Source organism: Anarhichas minor, unplaced genomic scaffold (genome assembly GCF_050575085.1).
Source record: "Anarhichas minor isolate MPS153535 unplaced genomic scaffold, ASM5057508v1 ptg000052l, whole genome shotgun sequence".
Lineage (NCBI taxonomy): Eukaryota > Metazoa > Chordata > Actinopteri > Perciformes > Anarhichadidae > Anarhichas > Anarhichas minor.
In genome coordinates this window covers 1,757,247-1,777,205 of record NW_027466498.1, presented here as the reverse complement: position 1 = coordinate 1,777,205, position 19,959 = coordinate 1,757,247, and the positions used below count along the sequence as shown (strand labels likewise).

General features: G+C 40.8%; 1 protein-coding gene across 3 annotated transcripts in view; it reads left to right on the top strand.

The window, feature by feature from the left end:
• The first annotated feature begins 2,628 nt into the window (after positions 1–2,628).
• Positions 2,629–19,959, top strand: part of bcas3 (BCAS3 microtubule associated cell migration factor) — a 351,541-nt gene continuing 334,210 nt past the window's right edge. For 2 of the 3 annotated variants that reach the window (XM_076075476.1, XM_076075478.1), the window contains exons 1-7: positions 2,629–2,733; positions 5,119–5,213; positions 5,307–5,361; positions 6,366–6,441; positions 7,752–7,858; positions 15,175–15,256; positions 19,652–19,724. In XM_076075476.1, coding sequence (XP_075931591.1) covers positions 5,143–5,213; positions 5,307–5,361; positions 6,366–6,441; positions 7,752–7,858; positions 15,175–15,256; positions 19,652–19,724 — 464 coding nt within the window. In that variant the 5' untranslated portion in view covers positions 2,629–2,733; positions 5,119–5,142. Of the gene's footprint in view, positions 2,734–5,117; positions 5,214–5,306; positions 5,362–6,365; positions 6,442–7,120; positions 7,161–7,751; positions 7,859–15,174; positions 15,257–19,651; positions 19,725–19,959 lie in introns of those variants that run through there. The other variant, XM_076075477.1, reaches the window with a different exon arrangement.

The window sequence follows — 19,959 nt, the reverse complement described above, 5'->3', positions numbered from 1 at the left end:
TAACGACATATTCACAAAGGTACCAGTGGATATAGGTAGGTCTCTGTTTGCTGATGATAAGGCATTGTGGAAAAAAGGAAGGAACATGGAACATGCAGTCAGAAAAGTAAAAGAAGCAATTTATGAGGTGGTGGAGTGGGGTACGATTGGGGGTTTAGGTTCTCAGTTGAAAAAACACAAACGGCCTTTTTCACCAGGAAAATAATCAAGATGACGCTAAGGATGTATGGGAGAGACCTAAGGATGTATGGGAGAGACCTAAGGATGTATGGGAGAGACCTAAGGATGTATGGGAGAGACTTAGAAAGGGTTGTAACATTTACATTTCTGGCAGTTCTTTTTTATTCACGGTTAACATGGACAGACCATATCAGGAAAATATAGGAAAAATGAAAAAAAGTAATAAATGTGATGAGATGTGTGACTGGTAGGCAATGGAGAGCCAGTTGTTCATCATTAAAAAACATGTATGTGGCCTTGATAAGATCTGTGTTGGATTACGGCAGCACAGCATATGGATCAGCAGCCAAATCTCTAATTGAGAAATTGGATGTGGTTCAGGCACAGGCATTAAGAGTATGTAGTGGAGCATTAAAACATCTGCCCTGCAGGTAGAAATGGGAGGAATACCGCTGGATTTTAGGAGAAAGCAACTGATGGCAAACTACTGGGCTAATTTACAGGGACACAATGAGTCTCACCCTGCAAAAGGTATGTTGCAGGTGGTCTGGGAGAATGGAAGGAGTCAGAGGAATAATTTTGGTTATGGCAATGCCATAGAAAGAGAATTTGATCTGCCCCTCAGTAGTTTACCCGGTGATGGCTCCATGGACGCTTGTGTGGCCTGATATAGATTGGTATTTGTTCGAGGTCAAAAGGAAAGAAGAAGATGAAGGTAATTTGGTAAGTGTATTTCAGAAATGAAAGAGTACAGTGATTATACACAGATTTACAAGGATGGTGCTAAGAAACCTGAGACAGGAGGGAGCAGGATATAGGGCGGCAATACCAGCAAAAGCAATAGGAATCAACAGAAGAACATCCGATAATCTAGGGGTTTACACAGTGGAGATGCTGCCAGTGCTGGTTGCACTACAATGGGTGGAAAAAGCTAGACAGGAAAAGGTGTTAATATGCTCCGATTCATTGTCAGCCCTGGCAAGTTTACGGTATTTTTATTCAAACAGCTGTCTGAACTGTATGAAGTCCTTCAGTCAGCCACAATAATAACTAATCAGCGAGGTCAGGTTTTATATGTGGGTTCCAGCACATGTAGGGTAAAGTGGGAATGAGAGGGCAGATGAGTTTGCAAAGAGGGCTTCAAAGAAAGGAAACATAGATATGCAAATTAAATCTTTGGCTGATCAACACTCTGGAGCAGAAGGTGTCAGTAGTGCACCAATAAGCTGGATGCCAACCGCCGTAAAACCATAAGAAGAAGAAGAAGAAGAAGCGAAGCTAGGTGATTGGGGCGGACACAATCAGCATTCCAACCATAAGCCTGCAAAATAATAGTCAGTGTGCTGTGCACAAGGCTTTACAGCCATAGCCACACATAAGAAAACAGGTATTACACATATTGTGCTTTTTTTATTCATTTTCTTGAACTGAAAAATATTTATACAACCCTTAAATCAATTTGTAGAGAATTCTACAACTTTGGTGCTAAACGCTGAATACACATCTGCTTTAAAATAATCTGTTCATACTGGTTACACTTCCTTCTATAGTCTGTGTCCTCTGGACTAAAAACTAAATGAATTTGATTTTCACTAGTCCTGACATAACAAGTCTGTTGGAGTGTTCTCTTTTCTGTAATAGAAACAATGCTTTATGTTGCTCATGCACGTGTGGCCCCACTTCCCCTCCTTAGCTCAAATATGCTAAATATACAGTGCAGAATTCTCATTGCCTAATAATCTGGCATACTGTGTACTTTGCTGTGTAAAAAAAAAAAAGAATTCTTTGACATCTGTTCTAACATGATACATGAGATTTCCATGTCAGTTTGTCATCCATTATCACACCCAGAAATCTTTTAATATACGTATATTCCATTCATGGACAGCGACATCTTTTCATCCTAAAATTTGAGGATGCCCAAATTAAAGGATAACTTGTTTTTCATCAGTTTAGAATTGTCCCTGTGCCTTTGATATGATCACTTTCTTGTAACATGAATGACCTCTACGTAAACCCCTTTCCACTCTTCTTTTAAGTCGTCATTCCTGAACTTGTTTTTATTGCTTCATCAGTTCTTACCCTGAGATAACTATTGCACCTTTCCTCATTCTTTCTCTTTACTTCACAATCATATATTGTGAATACAGCTAAATGGATGCTTATGTTATGTACTACTAGCCCCCTTTTAACAGTGTTCTCCATGCCATCTATACAAATAGTGTAAATGAATGTTGCAGCTTAATTGAATGATTCGTTTTCCACAATACTAATGTGTACTGACATAGCTGTTTCTTCTTCTTTTAAAAAAAATAAAATTGAGTTATGTTTTATTTTGCCAAGTGTATTGTTTGTAAAATGTGACGCATGCCTTAGCCCCGCCCTTGCTATTGGCTGATTGGGTTGACGAAAACGTTTTTGTACTCCGATTGGCTTTCCAATACACGACCCAGTTCCGCAAAACCAGACTGTTTGTGTTTTGACGTTGTAAAGAGCTCCTCGGACCACCACACAAGTCCATAAGCAAGAACACAGTCAACGTTCTACACCTCGGTTCGTAACTATACCCGCTTGAAAATAATGTCCGACTGAAACATGACAAATGCATCTCTTGCTTCGAGGCTTCAACTGTGTCGTTGTATCACTACACAGGAGTTTTATCAGCTCACGATTATGCTAATGCTAGCTAAGTTAGCTGCGGGGTCCCTCTCTACCAATATAACTTAAACGTTAGCCAATGGTTGTACTGTGTGGACCTGGCAGCTGTTCCAAGTGCTGCCCACTCGTTGCTTGTGTTGCAAGCTCACAGAATAGATGTTGAAGATAACCGAGGCTAAGATGGGCACGCTTCTCGTTGAGGTTTGCCATGTAAACACTGCTCACTGCATGTAGCCTATTCTACCCTGTTGTTGACAGAGTTGCATAAGCGTTGACCAGTGTGATAGTAACGTGTTCGGAGACAATACATACACCGTTACTGACCTCGTTATCCCCGATGTGCGTAATGCTAGTTGTTTGAAGAATGCGCCACTGAAACAGACGAGTGGCTTTCCCAAGTGTCCTTAGTGCTTTCAGACCTGAAGCTGATGTCATTAGAGCAGCAACATTGGTTGGTTTTGGCAGGTCAATTGAATTTGAGGTAGGTGTATGTAAATGTGTGACATAAGTGTCTGTTTGATTAATCCAGATGTTTTCACTTTGAGTCCAGTCTGATTGACTGGAGGTATGGTAATCAGTCACATTAGTCACCACGGTATTCCGATGGCACATGGCTGCATGTCCCTGACTCCAGGTTTTGATTTGGTTGATAATTTCATAACCTGCATTCATCCATGATGCACTCATCTGTGTCGAGTTCAAGGTGGCCGCAGACTTTCCCCTAGTCACATTGATTAATGAAAACATTCTTGGCAAATGCTTTCGCTTTCGTCCGTCTTACGCCGGTCCCTTAGGTGCTCTCTGGACAGCTGTGAACTATAATTCCATCAGCATGTTTGGGGTCAGTTAAAAGCTCTCCTCCTAACCATTGACCTGCCTGGAATACTGCACCAGTCATGACTCGGAGGCATCTTAACCAAATGTTGGAACACCTAAATTGTCTCCTTATAATGCTAAGGAGCAACCATTTTACTTGGAGCTCCCCTTGATGTCGGAGCTCCGGGACCTCAGACACTCTTTGCTCGAGGATAGTTTCTGTCTGCAGTCCGTACTCTGAACATCATGGTGCACAACATCTGCACGGCTGCGGTCGCTGCACTGACAGTGCTGCTCTCCCTTCACTTAAATACACCAGAGTACTAATGAGTTGTGAGACTCTGTTGCTGCTGTTTGGTGGAATATTTCAACATCATTTTGAAGTCACTCCTCAGAATGAGGTTTTGAGGGGAGTTTGTTACTTTTCATAAACGCTTGTCTTGTTGATGTTGTGTCTGCCTGATTGACAGTGACTGGAGGACGTACTTTACACTCAGTGACAGTACTACCTAAAACAAATACACCAATCTAATACACCTGTAAATCCTACCGTTACAGTGTTCAGTCTTTTGTTGAAAGTGTTTCAAAGAGGTGTTTACTCATCTGTATTTTTGAGGCTGTAGTTTGTGGTGCTGTTAAATAGCTTTGTGTTATAGGTGGAGGTGTTTCTACTACTTAGTCAACCCTCACTGATATAAGTGGTGTGGACAAAATATTAGAAACACCAAACTACTGAATGCATTCCACATCCTTGTAATGACCACAGCGTTATGTGCAGTCAGTCTTTATTTTGTCCCCCGAAACAAAGTGCACTGGTTGAGTGTGGGGACATGTTAACCTACAAATTGCAAGTAAAATGAGTATTAGGAGTATTGAGAAGGGCTGTTGTTGTATTGGATTACATAATACTGAGACATCTTTCAATATTCTGTTCCAGTATTCTGTGTGTTCACCCCCACACAGAATACTGTTGATGGATGCCACTACAAACTACAGTATTTATTGCAAGGTTCTTCTCCTGAATTGTATTACTTTGTACATTTGACCGGGTCGGACGGACCACATCTGGTCTTGAGAAAGGTTTCATGAGAAGGAAAGCTGCTGGAAGTTGAAAGGTCACCTAAATCTCTGCCTCCTTATACGTTTTTAAGAAGCCACTAATGCTCAGTTTGTTCTTGATGGAAAGCACCATCACTTGACTATAATGCACAGGCCCAGAGGCCACAACATTTAGCTTCTACTCACTGTCCTCTGGAGCTAAGCTCTTTGTATTCTCAAGTACCTTCACTCATGTAGGGCATTTTCTAGACAAATAATGCTCAAACATCTGGCATTTCTTGCCAATGTTTGCATGCTGCAGAGAAACACAACAATACGTTCACTTGTACAACTTAGTGCAAAGGGATTCTTTTTATTTATTTGTATGCGGCTGTCATGTTAACATGTCTCTTTGTACATTTTCAGGATAAAAAAAAGACGGGAGACAAAATGGCATCGGACTCTCCACGCAGACCTAGTCGCTGTGCTGGAGGGGTTCTGGTGCGAGCACAAGCTGCTACGTAAGGACGCACATCAGCCATCTGTTATTGTCTTGTTAGAAATGACGCTGTTTGTATGTGTATACATATGACATGAGCTTTTTGCTGTTCCAGGGAGCAGTCGTACATGGAGAGTGTGGTGACCTTCCTGCAGGATGTGGTCCCCCAGGTAACTCTCCTCCCTCATGTTTCCTCTCATACTAGCAGCTCTTCCACGTTGGATCCCAAATTACTGTATGATTTGAATCAGTGTGCTTTTATGTTCACACTAGAGAAGTGACAAAATACAAATCTACATGAGCATTCGGACTTACTGACTACATGTACAAAGTCAGTATGCATACTGAAAACCACTGGACTTCTGCAGTGTGCTGCTGTCCTACAATGCAATGGCCCAAAGGAAGAGGTGGAGCTAATCACATTACCAGATACAAATACATTCCAGGTTCTCAGAAAACAAACCAACAATTCAATATTTCTGACAACTGTTTTGCTTTCATATTCTGAAGTTGAATTGGCATTCCAAAGTTCATCACTAATCAGTATATCGTATCTGCTTGATAATATCAGTATGTAGTATGGAACTGGGACACAGCAATAGTCTCAAGGCTAAATAGCTGCATCAAAAGTATGACAAAGGTGCCTCACGTTGCTCTTGTGTAAAAATGACAGAATAAATATTAGAAAACAAATGAATGAAGGAAACAAATGAATGAAGGATTATTCGTCTCAAGCTAGTTTCACATCTCAATGTGTGAAATTCCAAATCATACTGGAAAAAATGGAAAACTAAGGTGTCGTGAAAATGCGTGAATTGCTCTAAAAAACGTATGCTATGCTTTGGAGAATTATGCAAAGAAAACTAAATATCAGTAGAGGACTTAAAGCACATAAAACAATTCAAACAGTATGGTCTGTTAAGTTTAGAACACAATGTGGAGAAAGGAATGGAGTGCTGTACCGTACCTGCATGATCAACAGGAGCTTTGATTAGAAACCAATATGGAAACATCTGCGTTCCTAAGTACACCATGGCGGTCTGCAGGTTGTCTACCAGCTGTTTCTGAATGCTAAGTCTCCTGCTGACATACTTGTGGCTGGTAAACTAAACATGGTTAGGTATGTTGGACAGTGTTGTATATTTATATTCCACCCTCTGCTCCGTCTTTACAGGCATACACTGGTGCTCCGCCCACTGATGAGAAAGAGAAAATCATTTGGGTTCGATTTGAGAAAGCTGACGTCAACGGTAAGTGTGTAACTGTCAAACTTAAGTTTGGTTTGTGTGACATTGGGCTCTTCATTCTGTTGAACCAGTATATAAACGTAATATACTCTATAAGAGAAATGTGAAAACTAGCCATGTTTCATCAGTTGAAACCACACAGTGGACTTCATCAGAGAAGACCAGACTCTCAGGAAATGATCATTTGAATGTCAATATACAACTCATGCTTCCACCTCATGTTTGCATTCATGGCGCCTGGTTGGTCGTGACGGTTCAAACTCCATGATGGCAAGCGTGGCGCGACATGCTCGGCCATTGTTAAGCTCTCTGCAGGCTTCCACATTCACTACTACCTCTGGATATTAATATAAAGGAATGATGCAGAAAAAAAGTTGATGAAATTGAATGAATGAAATTATAGTCGTTATGTAAATTAGGTTCTGTAACGTCATGAGAAGTCAATATGGTAGGCTGGGGGGGGGGCAAAATACAAAAAAAAAAATCAAAGGTTCCCAGAAAAAGGTCAAGTTTTATTCTTCTGTTACTGGCAGCTCAGGTACTTCTCCTTATCAAAGTCAAAAAGTCCAAAACAAAAGCGTCCAAGAGGAGATGATGCTTTGTTCAACTGAACAGTATTAACAAAACTCAACTTCGTGTGTCCTCGGTGCCACCGGGTCTTCTCCCTTTCAACCCTCCTCAGTCTGGCTCCGTACTTTTCTTTACGCCGTTCTCCAGTCCAGGTTAGTTCTTGGCTCTTCTTCCAGCCGTGTGCTCCCCTCCCTCTCCTCTCCTCCTGCAGCTCTTCTCTCCTGTCTTAATCAGGTGACTTAAATACCCACACCTGGGTGAGTGGCGGGGCCTTCTGGGAGCTGTAGTTTGTGCCTCGGCGGCCATTTTGTGATGTGTGCTGCTGATCATTGAAGGAAATGTAGCACCCATCTACCACCTGGCCCCTTGTGATGCCACAGTACATGTGATCTGATGTGGCGTTACAGGATTGCATTTGATAAATGTGGAATAAGAAAAGGATCTGGAGCTGTGACTCACACTCCTCAAACTAAAAACATGTAGCGGATCAAACAAAAAGCAAATACTGAATGAGATGTGAAGCATTTTATAGAACGGGAGCAGACAAATACATTACATGAAAGTGGTTTTGGTAGTAAATAAAGCTTGTATAAAACATATATCTTAGACTTTTAAATCTGTCTTGGTGTCCAACTCAATACAAAGCTGTACAATGCACCGTTTGTGTGTTTGTCACAGTACTGGATGATTCTACACAGCCTCTAATTAACCTGAACTCAACCTCTCCATTTCTGCTTGCACAGACACGTCCCGCAATCCGGAGTTTATGGAGATGCACAGCGGAACCACTGACCCTCCTCTGTGCCTCATGATGGGCTACACTGACGGGATGCAGATCTGGAGCGTATCTGTAAGTCACTACTGGGCTGTAAAACTGCAAGCTCAGCCATTCTCTGCCAGGAGCTTTTGTGCCATAAGTTTTCGTTACACCAATGAAGTCAGATGTGTACTGAAGCACTCGGATCAAGATCCTGTCAGTTGGCTTACTGTAGAGCCATATTATGCCACAGCACCTTTACTAAAGCGTTGGATGACTCTTCAGAAGTCAAAACCAAAAACAAGCAATTGGGTTGTAATAGAAACTCTTTCAATGTTTAGAGTACAGACGAGCTAACCACGGCCCTGTTTCACAAAGCAGGATTAACTAACTCTGAGTTGACTAAGCCTGAGATGGGAAACTGAGCTGATAACAGTCTGTTCACTCACTCTGAGTTAAGTGAATGAAAACAGCCATCATCAGTCACCATGGCAACAGGTCAATAAAAGGCAGAGCTTTTTGTTGATAAATGTCGACTGCACATTTATTGTCATCAATCAGTTTTTCCAAACCGACAGACTGAAAGTGTTGAAAATCACTTTTTGACTTAATGGACAGTCCTTACAATTGATTGTGTGATTGGATCACGTCACCATCATGCGCTTATTGGGGTCAAAGGTCAGACTCTAGTCAAATCATTTGCTGATCCTGGTCAGGACATGTCCTCTGCCCAAGCAAGAGGCGTACGACAAAACATTAAGAAATGCAGCTGTTTTGTGTGTGGTGACGGCTATCAGGCAGACCAACCTACTGACTAAAGGTTCAACTCTATAGCATTGACTAAAGGTTTCACATTCATAAACACCTTCTGTATTTTATAAACCCATTCATACTAAATGTGTTTAGTATAAATGATAACCATGTCACTAGTTTACACATAAAAGAGTTCCTGGAGATGCACTCAAATGAAATACAACATTTGAACTGAGGTTTTCCAGAGAGGCATCAGTGTGTAGTCATCTGGTTATTAGAGAGTGCTAATGAATGACAGTGCTCAGGGAGCTAATGTCAAGTTCTCTTTAATCAATCAAATAAAGGATATAAATAGGAAATAATAAAACCAATGAAATAGATGAACATGTATTTAATAAAAAAAGGGAAAGCATAAATAAGATAGAACAATAACAAATATAGTGGAACAATAGCAAATGAAATAGATGTGTTGTAAACGTATTGTTATCTATATTTCGTACAGTTGAACATATCAAAATACGTTGTTGAAGCCGAGCCCTCCCACTGTTGACATTCAGCACAGTGTAGCCGTTGTCCACTAGGTGGCAGTGTTGACCATGCTATAGGCAGTATTTGGTTCAAACAGTAGCGCTGGCCTCCTACTCAGAGCTGTAACGACCATAACACGTCCTAAGATCCTGCTGAACGTCACTACTAGTTCCTGTTGGTCAGGACACAAAAGCGCAGCGTAAATACACAGAATGAACGTGAGTTGTGTTAATATTTTACATCTATCATTGACAGCAGCCGATCAAAAAGTCACTGTGAGAGTTCAGCTGAATGGAAATGACAAGAGATAGATCTGACTTCACCAGGTTTATCAGAAGGCTCTCTTCATTTCCTTTCCTTCTTTCGTCAGTCTTTGTAACCTGTCACCAAGAATAAGTGTGGATCAATTCAGTACTAGCAGGGGCACCGAGTGGCTACACTTCTCAACATTACATGGGAGAGCATCAACGCTATTGGTCAACTGGATTACTGTATGTCTCTATACAACTCTATACACATTCAGATTTACACATATACATGTATATTAATATCAGATGTGTGTATAATTCCAAACAATTACATTCAACAAAAAGTATAGACAGTCACGGCAAATTGAACTTCAATGTAACACCACAAACTACAACACTAGAAACAGTAATAATAAGAACAAGAGTATGCATTCTAATTTTGTATATACATGTATTTGTTGCAGGGCTATTGGATTGGATCACATTCCAATGTACAGATACCCTTTTTGATCTTTTTGTACTCACGTTTTTTTATTTGTCATATGCACAACAATTACAGTGGAGCAAAAGCATGACTAAACTGTCTACAAAGAAAATCACTTCAGTAAAAAATGAGAATCCTAGACATAAGTCATAAACATTAAATAATGCAGAAGTTAAGATATAGGAATAAAAAAAAAATATATATATATATATATAATAAAGTGTAATACTGTGATAGACTGGTGTGCAGTAGTGCTGAACTGTAATATAGACAAGATCAAATACATGTGTGTAAAATAGAGTTGGCCTTCTTCCTGCACTGTTGGTGTAGTGGTCCTCCATGAAGCATGATGTGCTGAGCAGTGTTCAGCAGTCTCTGTAGAGCTCTTCTCTCTGTCTCCTCATGTCGTCCACCACCAGCTCTGTAGTTCTGCTGACGCTGAGATGGAGGTTGTTGTTGTGGAACCAAGACGTCAGGGCTCTGCCTCCTCTCTGCAGGCCTCAGCACCACCGCTCAACAGGCCGATGACGGTGGTGTTGTCAGCAGACTTAATGACTTCCAGCACACACCTGATGTAATGTGCAATATGGCCACTGGATGAAGGCCTTTTGATAATATGATGGCACTGGTTAATATGACCTCTGTTATTTACAGGTCGTTGAATCATTTATTGAATACATATATCAGGAAGGTAAACTGCTAAACATAAGTGTTCTCTTTGCGAGCTGCATGTAGAAATACATTTCTCCGGTTTGAACATATTCACTGGGCCAAACTCTTCCCAAGCAGAATGGTCCAGATACCTCATTCAGAAAAGTCGGTCTTGGAAAATCATTAGAAGATTGTCCGCTCGGCGACTTAACAAATGACCCTCAGTGCCGCGTCGGCCTCGCTCACCGAGTATCGCCTTTCATGTACTGGCTGTCACTGAAACATGCAAACTTCACATACATCCTGTGAGATCTAAACACAGCAAAGTCCTTAATCAGTCTCTTTATAAACATCCACAGGCCACGGGTAAGAGGACACACTCTTACTTTACCCGTGAACACACACATTGGCCACTGTGATGTGGTCACTCCTGAGCTGCAGCAGATTCTCTGCTGCAGCTCTTATGGTGGAACAGAGAACTACAGCTGTTTCAGCCCAGTACAGATGTAAGCTCGGTGAGGCTCCTCTGCCTTTCGCTTTCATTTCAACACTAATCCTGATCCACACGGCGCAGCACCGCTTCTTATCACACGCTGTCCTTCCTCATTGTTTTTCTCTCAGTTTTGAAAGTTTCTGGGATGTTTCTGGGTCGTGTTTTTTCACAGGGTTTTAAGTAAGCACTGAAGGTGCCTCGGTCTCTGGCTCTTGAGTGGTTGTGAAGTGTTTGTGACAGTCGCTAAGCCAACACCCTCTGTAATGGCCCGGCAGAGTACGAACATACACGTGTACACACGCACACACTTTCACACACTCACGAGATGGGGACTCCTGACTGGTTGTATGGATGCTGACAGAGCTGTTTAGGAGATGTAGATTACTGTCGCCTCACACTGGAGAGGTGTCACCCACAGCAGCCTGATAAGAGGCAGACTGTGGTGGACGAGTTGTCTGTCTGCGTGCGTGTTGAGCTGAAATTACCTGCTTGGAAGAAAGAGGTGTGCTTCAGTGGATGTGCTGAAGACTGGAGCTGTATTACAAGAAAGACCTTGATCCTGTCCTCGACCTGTTGAGATGTAAACATGTGACTTAAGATAGGAAGTATATTGTAATACAGACACCGAAAGTGCAAGTTGCATGTGAGCAATGCATTTGTAGGGTTTTCTGTCCCCTCCCAAACAAAGTCCTTGACGGTTTCCTTCAGACATTTTAACAAAAGTTTTAAAATCCAAAGAATGTAGATCAAGGATTGTAGAACATGAATACACTTTTGTGCTTTTATTAAGCCGATGATGTTCTTTGATTCTGAGGAACTCACACAGATTAGAGGATTTACTTTAAAGTCTATTAAACTCCATTGTTGGTGCACACAACATTTTCATTTGTCAACAATGGGGAAGTTAAGGTGTTGATTAAGCTGTAAAAACGTCTGAGATATGCTCGTGGCCATTATACACCTCTGTACTTAAATAATAATAATAATAATTTTCTTAGTTCATATACACTTTTTCAATTTATTCAAATGACTGAGTTGATTAATTCATTCTATTTATTTGACATAGGACTAGAACAACTTGACACACCGCTGAGCTGCATCTCTAATGACTCTTCAGGTTCCCAGCTATCAGCAGACAGACTCCACTTCTATGAAGCATATACTGTTGAACTGCTGTCTCCTCCTGTCCCCCCTAAACATGACTAAAAGGCTCTCAAGAGGGGTGGAGTGAAAGAGTTTCATGTCCTTGGAAATTGAATTCCAACAATTGACCAATCCCACAACCCTTTTGAAAAGCACAGCTGAATACTTCAATATATACATGCGTACCCTATGAATGAACAGACTGTAATAGGCAAGTTTAATTTAGTTTCCTCAACATCATAAGTAGCGCTGCATCACTCTGTGCGTGTGTACTTTTATCATTGTTATGGAAGCCCATGCACAAGCACCTGTTACTGTCCGATCGCTGAAGCACCTGCTCCCTCCAAACCTCCAATATGGCCAGCACTGTGTTAGTAAGCGGACTCACTCGTGAATATGCCCCAGATATCTGTTCACAGCTTATGGTATTACATCTGAGAGATTAAAACAGAATAGCAGACACTGTGATTCCACAAAGAAACATCCAAGCCACAGATGAAATGAATATAATGAATAACTGCACTCAGGGAAAACAACTTTGAAAAAGCAATTTGGCATATTGCGTACGACGGGCCGCTAATGTAATGGTGGGAATGTTGTTGATGGCAGCGGATGTCACACAGAGCCATGTAAGGCGAGGATGAGCGGCGGGGTAATGCACAATAACCCGGCGCATTAACCTCCGGCCCGCCCCTCTTCTCATTTTAATCCAGCAAATTCTATTATTCCCCCTCGCAGGTCCATTTGCCTGTGCAGGAATCCTACCCTGCTGCCAACCTCCTTTTATTCCTGCTATCAGTGCTCGTATAACCTGCTCCTGTCTCCAGTGTTAATCCACCACCGCTGGGCCTCAAGCACTTTGAATAAAAACACAGCTCCAAATCCGCCACTTTGAAAAAGCTACTGATTGCACAAAAGAGCGATCATCCCCTCAGATGGGTTTAAAGACTTCAAACAACCAGATTAAAGCACTAGTAAAGTGATAATGCAGGTTTCACTGTAATTTAACGCATAAAAGAATCATAAAAGTGGGGCATGCTGCGCTCAGAACAATGTGCGATTACACACGCTAGTCACTGCCTCTCAGGCCATTGACCTAATATACTGTGGTCACATATGAACACATGAAGCTTAAACCGGACGGTTCAGACACAGCCACACATCCTTTTAATGCTTTACACCGTGGCTGTATTTCCTCTGTAATAAAGAGCAGACACGCAGTACACTTTAAAATCCTCTTTAATATGGCAACCTTTAGTGTTTTTCCCAGAAATGTAATTTCAAGCCTGGATTGCACTTGTTTGATCAGTGAAGTGGGTTGATGGACGTAAGTTTCAGCAAAAAAACCAGTTACTGCTGTTGTGTTCTTCATTCCTCTGCTTCTCTTCACGTGGGATGGTGTTTTTTACAAGACTTCAATAATTGGCTACATGCTGATAGGTGTGGATATACAGCTTCAATACTTCTGGGCACTCATATAAATGTCAGAGTGATGAAGAAGTGAACATGAAATGGCATTTCAGTCTGATTATATGCTTAGAAATCTGTGTAGCATTGCACATTGAGAACTGTTATGTACTGTGTGTTTGTCTGGTTTATGTATTTTTTGATTCGATATGTTTTGATCAAAACAATTCATTTTGCTAGATATTTTATAACGGTAAAGAGTAATGCATTTCAGAATGAGGTCATAAATACCCTCAACAAAACCTTCAACACCAAAGGACGTCTCTAGAATGCTCTAATCATCGGATTACTTTTTAAAATAGTTTATCTATTCAGTTAGCTGTGTGTGCAATTATGCTTTCTGTAATCTTTACTTATTGGGAGGAATGCAGAAAACTTTATTTCTATTATTTTCTGGGACTAAGAACAGTCTTATTTAAAGGTGCTAGCAGCTAATGGCTCTACAATACCAACTGTTCTGACAGAGCTGACCGTGTTTACCTGAGAGGGAACTGAACAGCTGTGCTGTCGGTCAGGACAGTAACATGCACTAGCTCTTCTAACAACACACACACAGGGAGAGGGACTTCATTATCTGCTCAGGTAGACTTTACTATATCTTTATATAGCATGTAGTTATTTGCTGCTATATTAATGCTCTGAGTATCATATAGTGAACCTTTAAACATTTAGTCTTAACATACTGGAACCAACTTCTACAACACCCACCATGTGCAAACCTTCTACTGTAGAATGTAAACTCCCTTGTGGTTGCTAACACCCATCCATTCCCCCTGTGTAAGCTATAAAGAGCATGGCCGCACTATAATAGACATGCCCAAATGTTCTTGACTTGTTACTTTGACAAAGAAAAGTTCATGGAGTGGTCAAAAGGCACTTTGGTAAATAGAGAAAATCACACAGAGACCTGTTGAACATGACGGGCATCACCTAACATTTAGTCTGAGAAGAGTACAGGTGGAATATTTCCACCTTGAATTAGGCCTTCCATTATTAGCATTTTATGATCATACCATCAACAACAGAAGGTAATGTTGGGAGACCGTAAACACTGTCTAGAGTGTTTCTTATGCTTGCAGTCAAACTGGGACAGAAACATATTGGGCTGCGCTCCACCGTTATCTCCAACCCTTACACGTTGTCTCTGTGACAGGAAGTGTCGGCAGCTTGTTGGCATTGCGATGCCACTGAACCTTTTCTTTTGTGCTCACTAGATTTGACTGTGCTTTGGCTGAAACTCCTCCCTCCCTCCCGCTGTCTCTTTCTATGAACAATCAGTGTCACACAGCTGGAATCCATAACAGTGTGAACAAATACATGTTTGTCCTTGTGCTTGTGTTGTTCTGCAGGAATCTCCATAGGCTCATATCCTTCATGGTCATGTCACACTTTATTTTGCTGAGTACAAAAAAAGGCATATTTGTCCTAAGGTGTTCTTTTTGACCAAATGAAGGTGTTTTTTCCAAACACACACTTTACATTAGACAGCAAGAGACAGGAAATGATGCCTTTTTAAAAAGTGACACCAGTGAATGACGCATATTGCCAAAGGTAGACAACATCTGTGGATTGCATAAAGCCTGAATATGTGGTTTAAACTCCACTTTAACTGTTGGTCTTTAACTCTGATCATTTCTTTCAGTTGGCAGGGGAAGCCCAAGAGCTGTTCTCAGTGCGCCATGGTCCTGTGCGAGCTGCTCGCATTCTGCCAGCTCCTCATATCAGTGAGTATCTTCAGTACCTTAACCTTGCCTAAATATGAAACCACAAACTCAGTGATCAAAGCACACACTACATATTCCAGCTTTGCACCAGGCTCTGCTCAGTGTATCTGCATATTGTTTTAAATTGGTAATGTCGTCGACCTCTCTAGAGGCTCAGGTTTTTCTTTGTTGTGCTATTTGAACTGGTTGAAGTAATTCTTCTTTACATCATAATAAAACCCTTGGCTGTTTTCACCTGGTCTCACCATATGAACTGCCCCCCACAATTGCTGCCTTAGCTTTACTTTTGAGCACTAAATGTATCTTTCTCAAACGCAGAAGGGATATGGCAGAAGTACCAGTATGTACTTTTAAACACATTCTCTTCAGGATAAATGTCAAAACTCTGTCCTGGACATTTTTTAAACCATTGTTTAACTTAACTTCTATGTATCCAGGATAGTGCCATAGAGATTTAAATTCTCTTTGCCGAGCGAGTCCTAGCCAACACAGCAGACTTTGGTCAACCTGATTTTGTCATTCAAGGTCGAATCTTGAAATTCCATTTTGCATGGCACATCCTGCTGTGGGTATTTCAAGTGGTGCTATATCATTCAAATGAAAGAGTGCTCCATGCTGCCTCATCCTAAGTCAATCTACGACTCGTGTTCGCCTGCTCTGTCAGTGGTGGCAAGCCTCTGAAGTCGGTGCTTTCTTACTGCCAAAGCTCTGCTAGAAACCTCCCACTGAGACTTCACTCTTCACTTACCAATCTCTTTAAGATTCTTTCATATTTTGTTCAGGTAAACGTATGTTGTGGATGCTATTTTAACATTTGTTAATTGTAACCTATTCCACGTCTTTTTCGAGAATACTTTTCCCTCATACTTCATCTGGTGCTGCCTAATGTCTGTTTAGATTCCCAAAACATTAAACATCAATCAAATCTTTAGATGATCGTCTGTAAAACAGTAAGTTCTTTTTTTGTAGCTGCCATTTTGCAGCAGACTTTAACAGTTATGCAGGGAACGGTTTAGAAATACCAATTGTTCCGTCAATAAACAATAATGTAATGCTGCCAGACAACATGCTGCATCAATAGTAAAGTCATCCTGGCAAAATAGGAAATCAAATGCTTTCATCATTTAAGACATGCAGAGTGGTAACTGGGGCTTAAAAGTATCTTCAAAGGTGAACTAAAACATTGTGTGTTTCTTTAACCTAAACCCCTGTTTTCATATGGCAAGTCATACAAAAAATAAAATTAATATTATAAAACAGCTTGCATTTTTAAAATGCCTTTCAAGAGACCCAAGAGCACTTCGCACATAGCTAGTTGTGATTAGTGTACATGGCTGGCACAGCTATCAATGGTAGCTAAGTAGCAGAGCTAATATAGGGGATGTTCATTTTATGGACTGACTAAATGCACACAAAAGTATCAATTGTTTAAAAGGTATGTGTTGCAATCAGAAAGGTGGAGGTGTGTTCAGACTGCGTTTGAATGACATCTCTTAGGTCTTCCTTTTACTTTTGTTGCACCTGTTTGGGTCGGGGAAATTAAATCTTTATCATTCTCACCGGTTCGTTAAGTTTGGAGACCTTGTGTAATTCCAGCATGGGTCTACCCAACTGCAACCTGAGGAGCGGTCCAGTTAGAGACAATAAGTAGAACCACCTGTGTAGGTGGACATGCATAATCACGCTCTGCTTCCTGGTCACTTAAAGCTAGGGTTGTAATGTATTTTACAAACCTTTTTGTTAGAAGTTTTGAAATTCTCTTCACATCCCGACAGCAATTATTAAATCAAAGGCTCTGACAAAGAGAGAGGAAAAAAACACTGTTTTTTGGTGTAATAAGTGTAATAAGCCCCTTCTGAATGACATAATTGGACTGCCTGCCTGTCTACCTACCTACCTCTTTTATTTATTTTTTTGGCATGTACCTGTATTTACCAGGCAGTCTATCAGCAATCTAACAGCACCATCCTTTACATGTATCACAACCATAATGACAAGAAATACAATTTTTCTTTTGGTACAGCCCTGATTTTCTGAGGTTGAAGGACAAACATTACCCATATGATAAATCACTGTAATTCTGTTTTATTCCCTCATGTTTTAATTTGAAACAACAGAAATTGACTTGGTTTTTGTGGCATTTGGTAATTCTCCAACTGAAGAGCATAATGTTGAAAGAGATTTTGTTCTTTACAATCACTGGTTGTAACTTGTCATCATGATTAGCTTATCATCATTGCTTCCCCATGGCACAAATTCAAATAACAGTGCAAAATGTATTGTCCCAGTTCAAAGTTTTACATCAGTTAACATCCCCAAATTCTGTGAAAAAAATAAAAACAGTGTTTTCAGCCCATTTCTAAAGAAACAATGCACACCAAATTCTGTGAAGCAATATAACATGTCTGCTTCCATAACGGCTTATCTTAATCCACTTTTTATTGTCACATTAATTTAATTAATTATGTCACAAATAGTGAAATAGTCACAGTGATGAGAAACACACGTCAGTCTTTTTCAGACACTGTACAGTTGAATGCAGAATGAATACAAGGGTTGTAATCCTCAAAGCTATGTGTAAATGGTTTGGTGGTTCAACTGATTAGATCCTCTCCAGAGATGAAGTGAACATTTGATCACTGCAGGTGTCACTCAGTGCTGAGAAAGCTGCTATATAGCCTCTCTGGTTTGTTCCATGATTTTTTTTTCGCTGAGAAAATCGCCTTTTTGTTCTCCGTCCGTGTTCCGGTCTTTTGGCAGATTTCAACAACACACAATGGCTGCATTTGAAGAGCGCTGGAAGTGGATGAAAGAAAACCACAGTAATAAGAAGCAGCAGATATCCCCAACACATGAGGGGAGCAATTCTCTCAGCAGAAAATAAATATGAATTGTACTACTGGAGGGAAGGACAGTGATTGCAATCTGCTAGGGCGCAAACAGTGTTGCACTGTGGTGAGCCATTAAAAGGCCAATTGTCTGGGTTGCGAGGCCGTGGGTGGGCGGACATAGAAAGACCCGAAAATAGGTGTTGATTATAATAAGGCAAGGTTCTCTTTTCCTAGAATAGAGACTAGTGGTTTTCCAAAGGGAGTAAATGCGTTTAACCACATCCTCTCTGGAGTTTACAACCTGTGATCATGCCATGTCTTGGAAAATGAGGCAACACTGTTTCCTTGATTGATAACAAATGAGCATTGAGGAAATGTGAATATATATATATGATAATATGTACTGCAGGTCTTTATATCCTTTTTCAGTGTGGGTCAGTTTGTATGTCTTCACGATAGAAGTACGCTTGGGATGCTGTATTTCTATGAAGTTTAAGAACAAGCAAGTTGCTTGTAATTTTGAGCCCATGTTATAGTATTATATCAACATACAACTTTCCCTTATGCAACTTTGAAACATGCAAACATCTGTATGAAGGTCAGCAGTACTTGCTTCAATTACTCTCCATTACAGTAGTTATCAAATCAAAGTCTTTTTATTCATCAAATGTTGCATTTTTCCCAGAAAGTTTATTTTAGGAAATGTGGCATTTCACTAAGTTTGCAAAAGTTATACTTATGTTACGGCTCACTTTTTGTGACTGGGAATGATGTGTGATGACAAAAAGATGAAAGAAGAAAGGACCCTGTCTGGAGTGTTAAAGGCTGGTAGCGAAGGCACATTGGCTCTCACGCCATACCACAGGAACTCAGGCTGATTACTGTCAAGCCTCAAATTACAGTCCTCGAACGGGTAACGTCTTCAATCTAAGCGCCCCTATCCCCTCAGTCCCCTGATCCTCCGTCCGTCTTCAAGAATGAGACAATCATGGAAAACACGGGATCAGTCCACTTAATGCAACATGTTTTCACTTCATTTCTTTTTTTGAATATGCCTGCTGGGTTTTTACCATGCTGTAATTCCACCCCGAAAACCCCAAAACAAACAAGGAGATAAAAAATAAATCTCACTCCCTTTTGCAACATTCAGGAGATTTCTCCATCTAATTTCAGTTCTGTCATTTTTTTTTAAATCATATTTTTCCGGACCTTTTCTGGAGAACGTTTCCTTTGAAAACCTGACATAGTGGAGGATCAGAAAAGGGAAGAACACCACCTTACATTACATGGATTCCCCTTTTGGCTGGTGAGGATAGTAACTTGCAAAATATGACCTGATTTCGGGAAGAAAACAAAATCAAAAATGTTTTGTGACCATAATTGAATTAGAGGGCAACAGTAGTAATGTAATCTGCATGTTTCCTATCATGGTAATAGGCTGCCTGTTGAATGAGGGTGGGCACCACGAGAGGCCTCACGTGTCCATTGAAAGAATGTCCCTCTTTGTTGTGTGCAGATTATTCTGTTTCTCATCCCTCTTTCTATGACTCCTCCTCCTCCGCAGGTCCTCTGAAGCCGGACACTTTTTCTGACAAGAGGCCTCTGTTGGGGGTGTGCAAGAGCACAGGGTCTTCTGGGTGAGTTCATGCATCATAATAAAGCTGACATCATCTTTACCAACAGGATCTTATATGTTTTTACCGATACACCAATATTACAGCAATTGCAGTCAGATTGCAGGCAGATTAGCACACAATCAGACAGATATGAGTTTCTACTCCTGCAATTATATTGGGCTGGAATGGACCTCTTGAATAGTTTAAGGCTACTACTATGCTTCTTTATTGTAATTTTGGCCAAGTTAAGTTAATT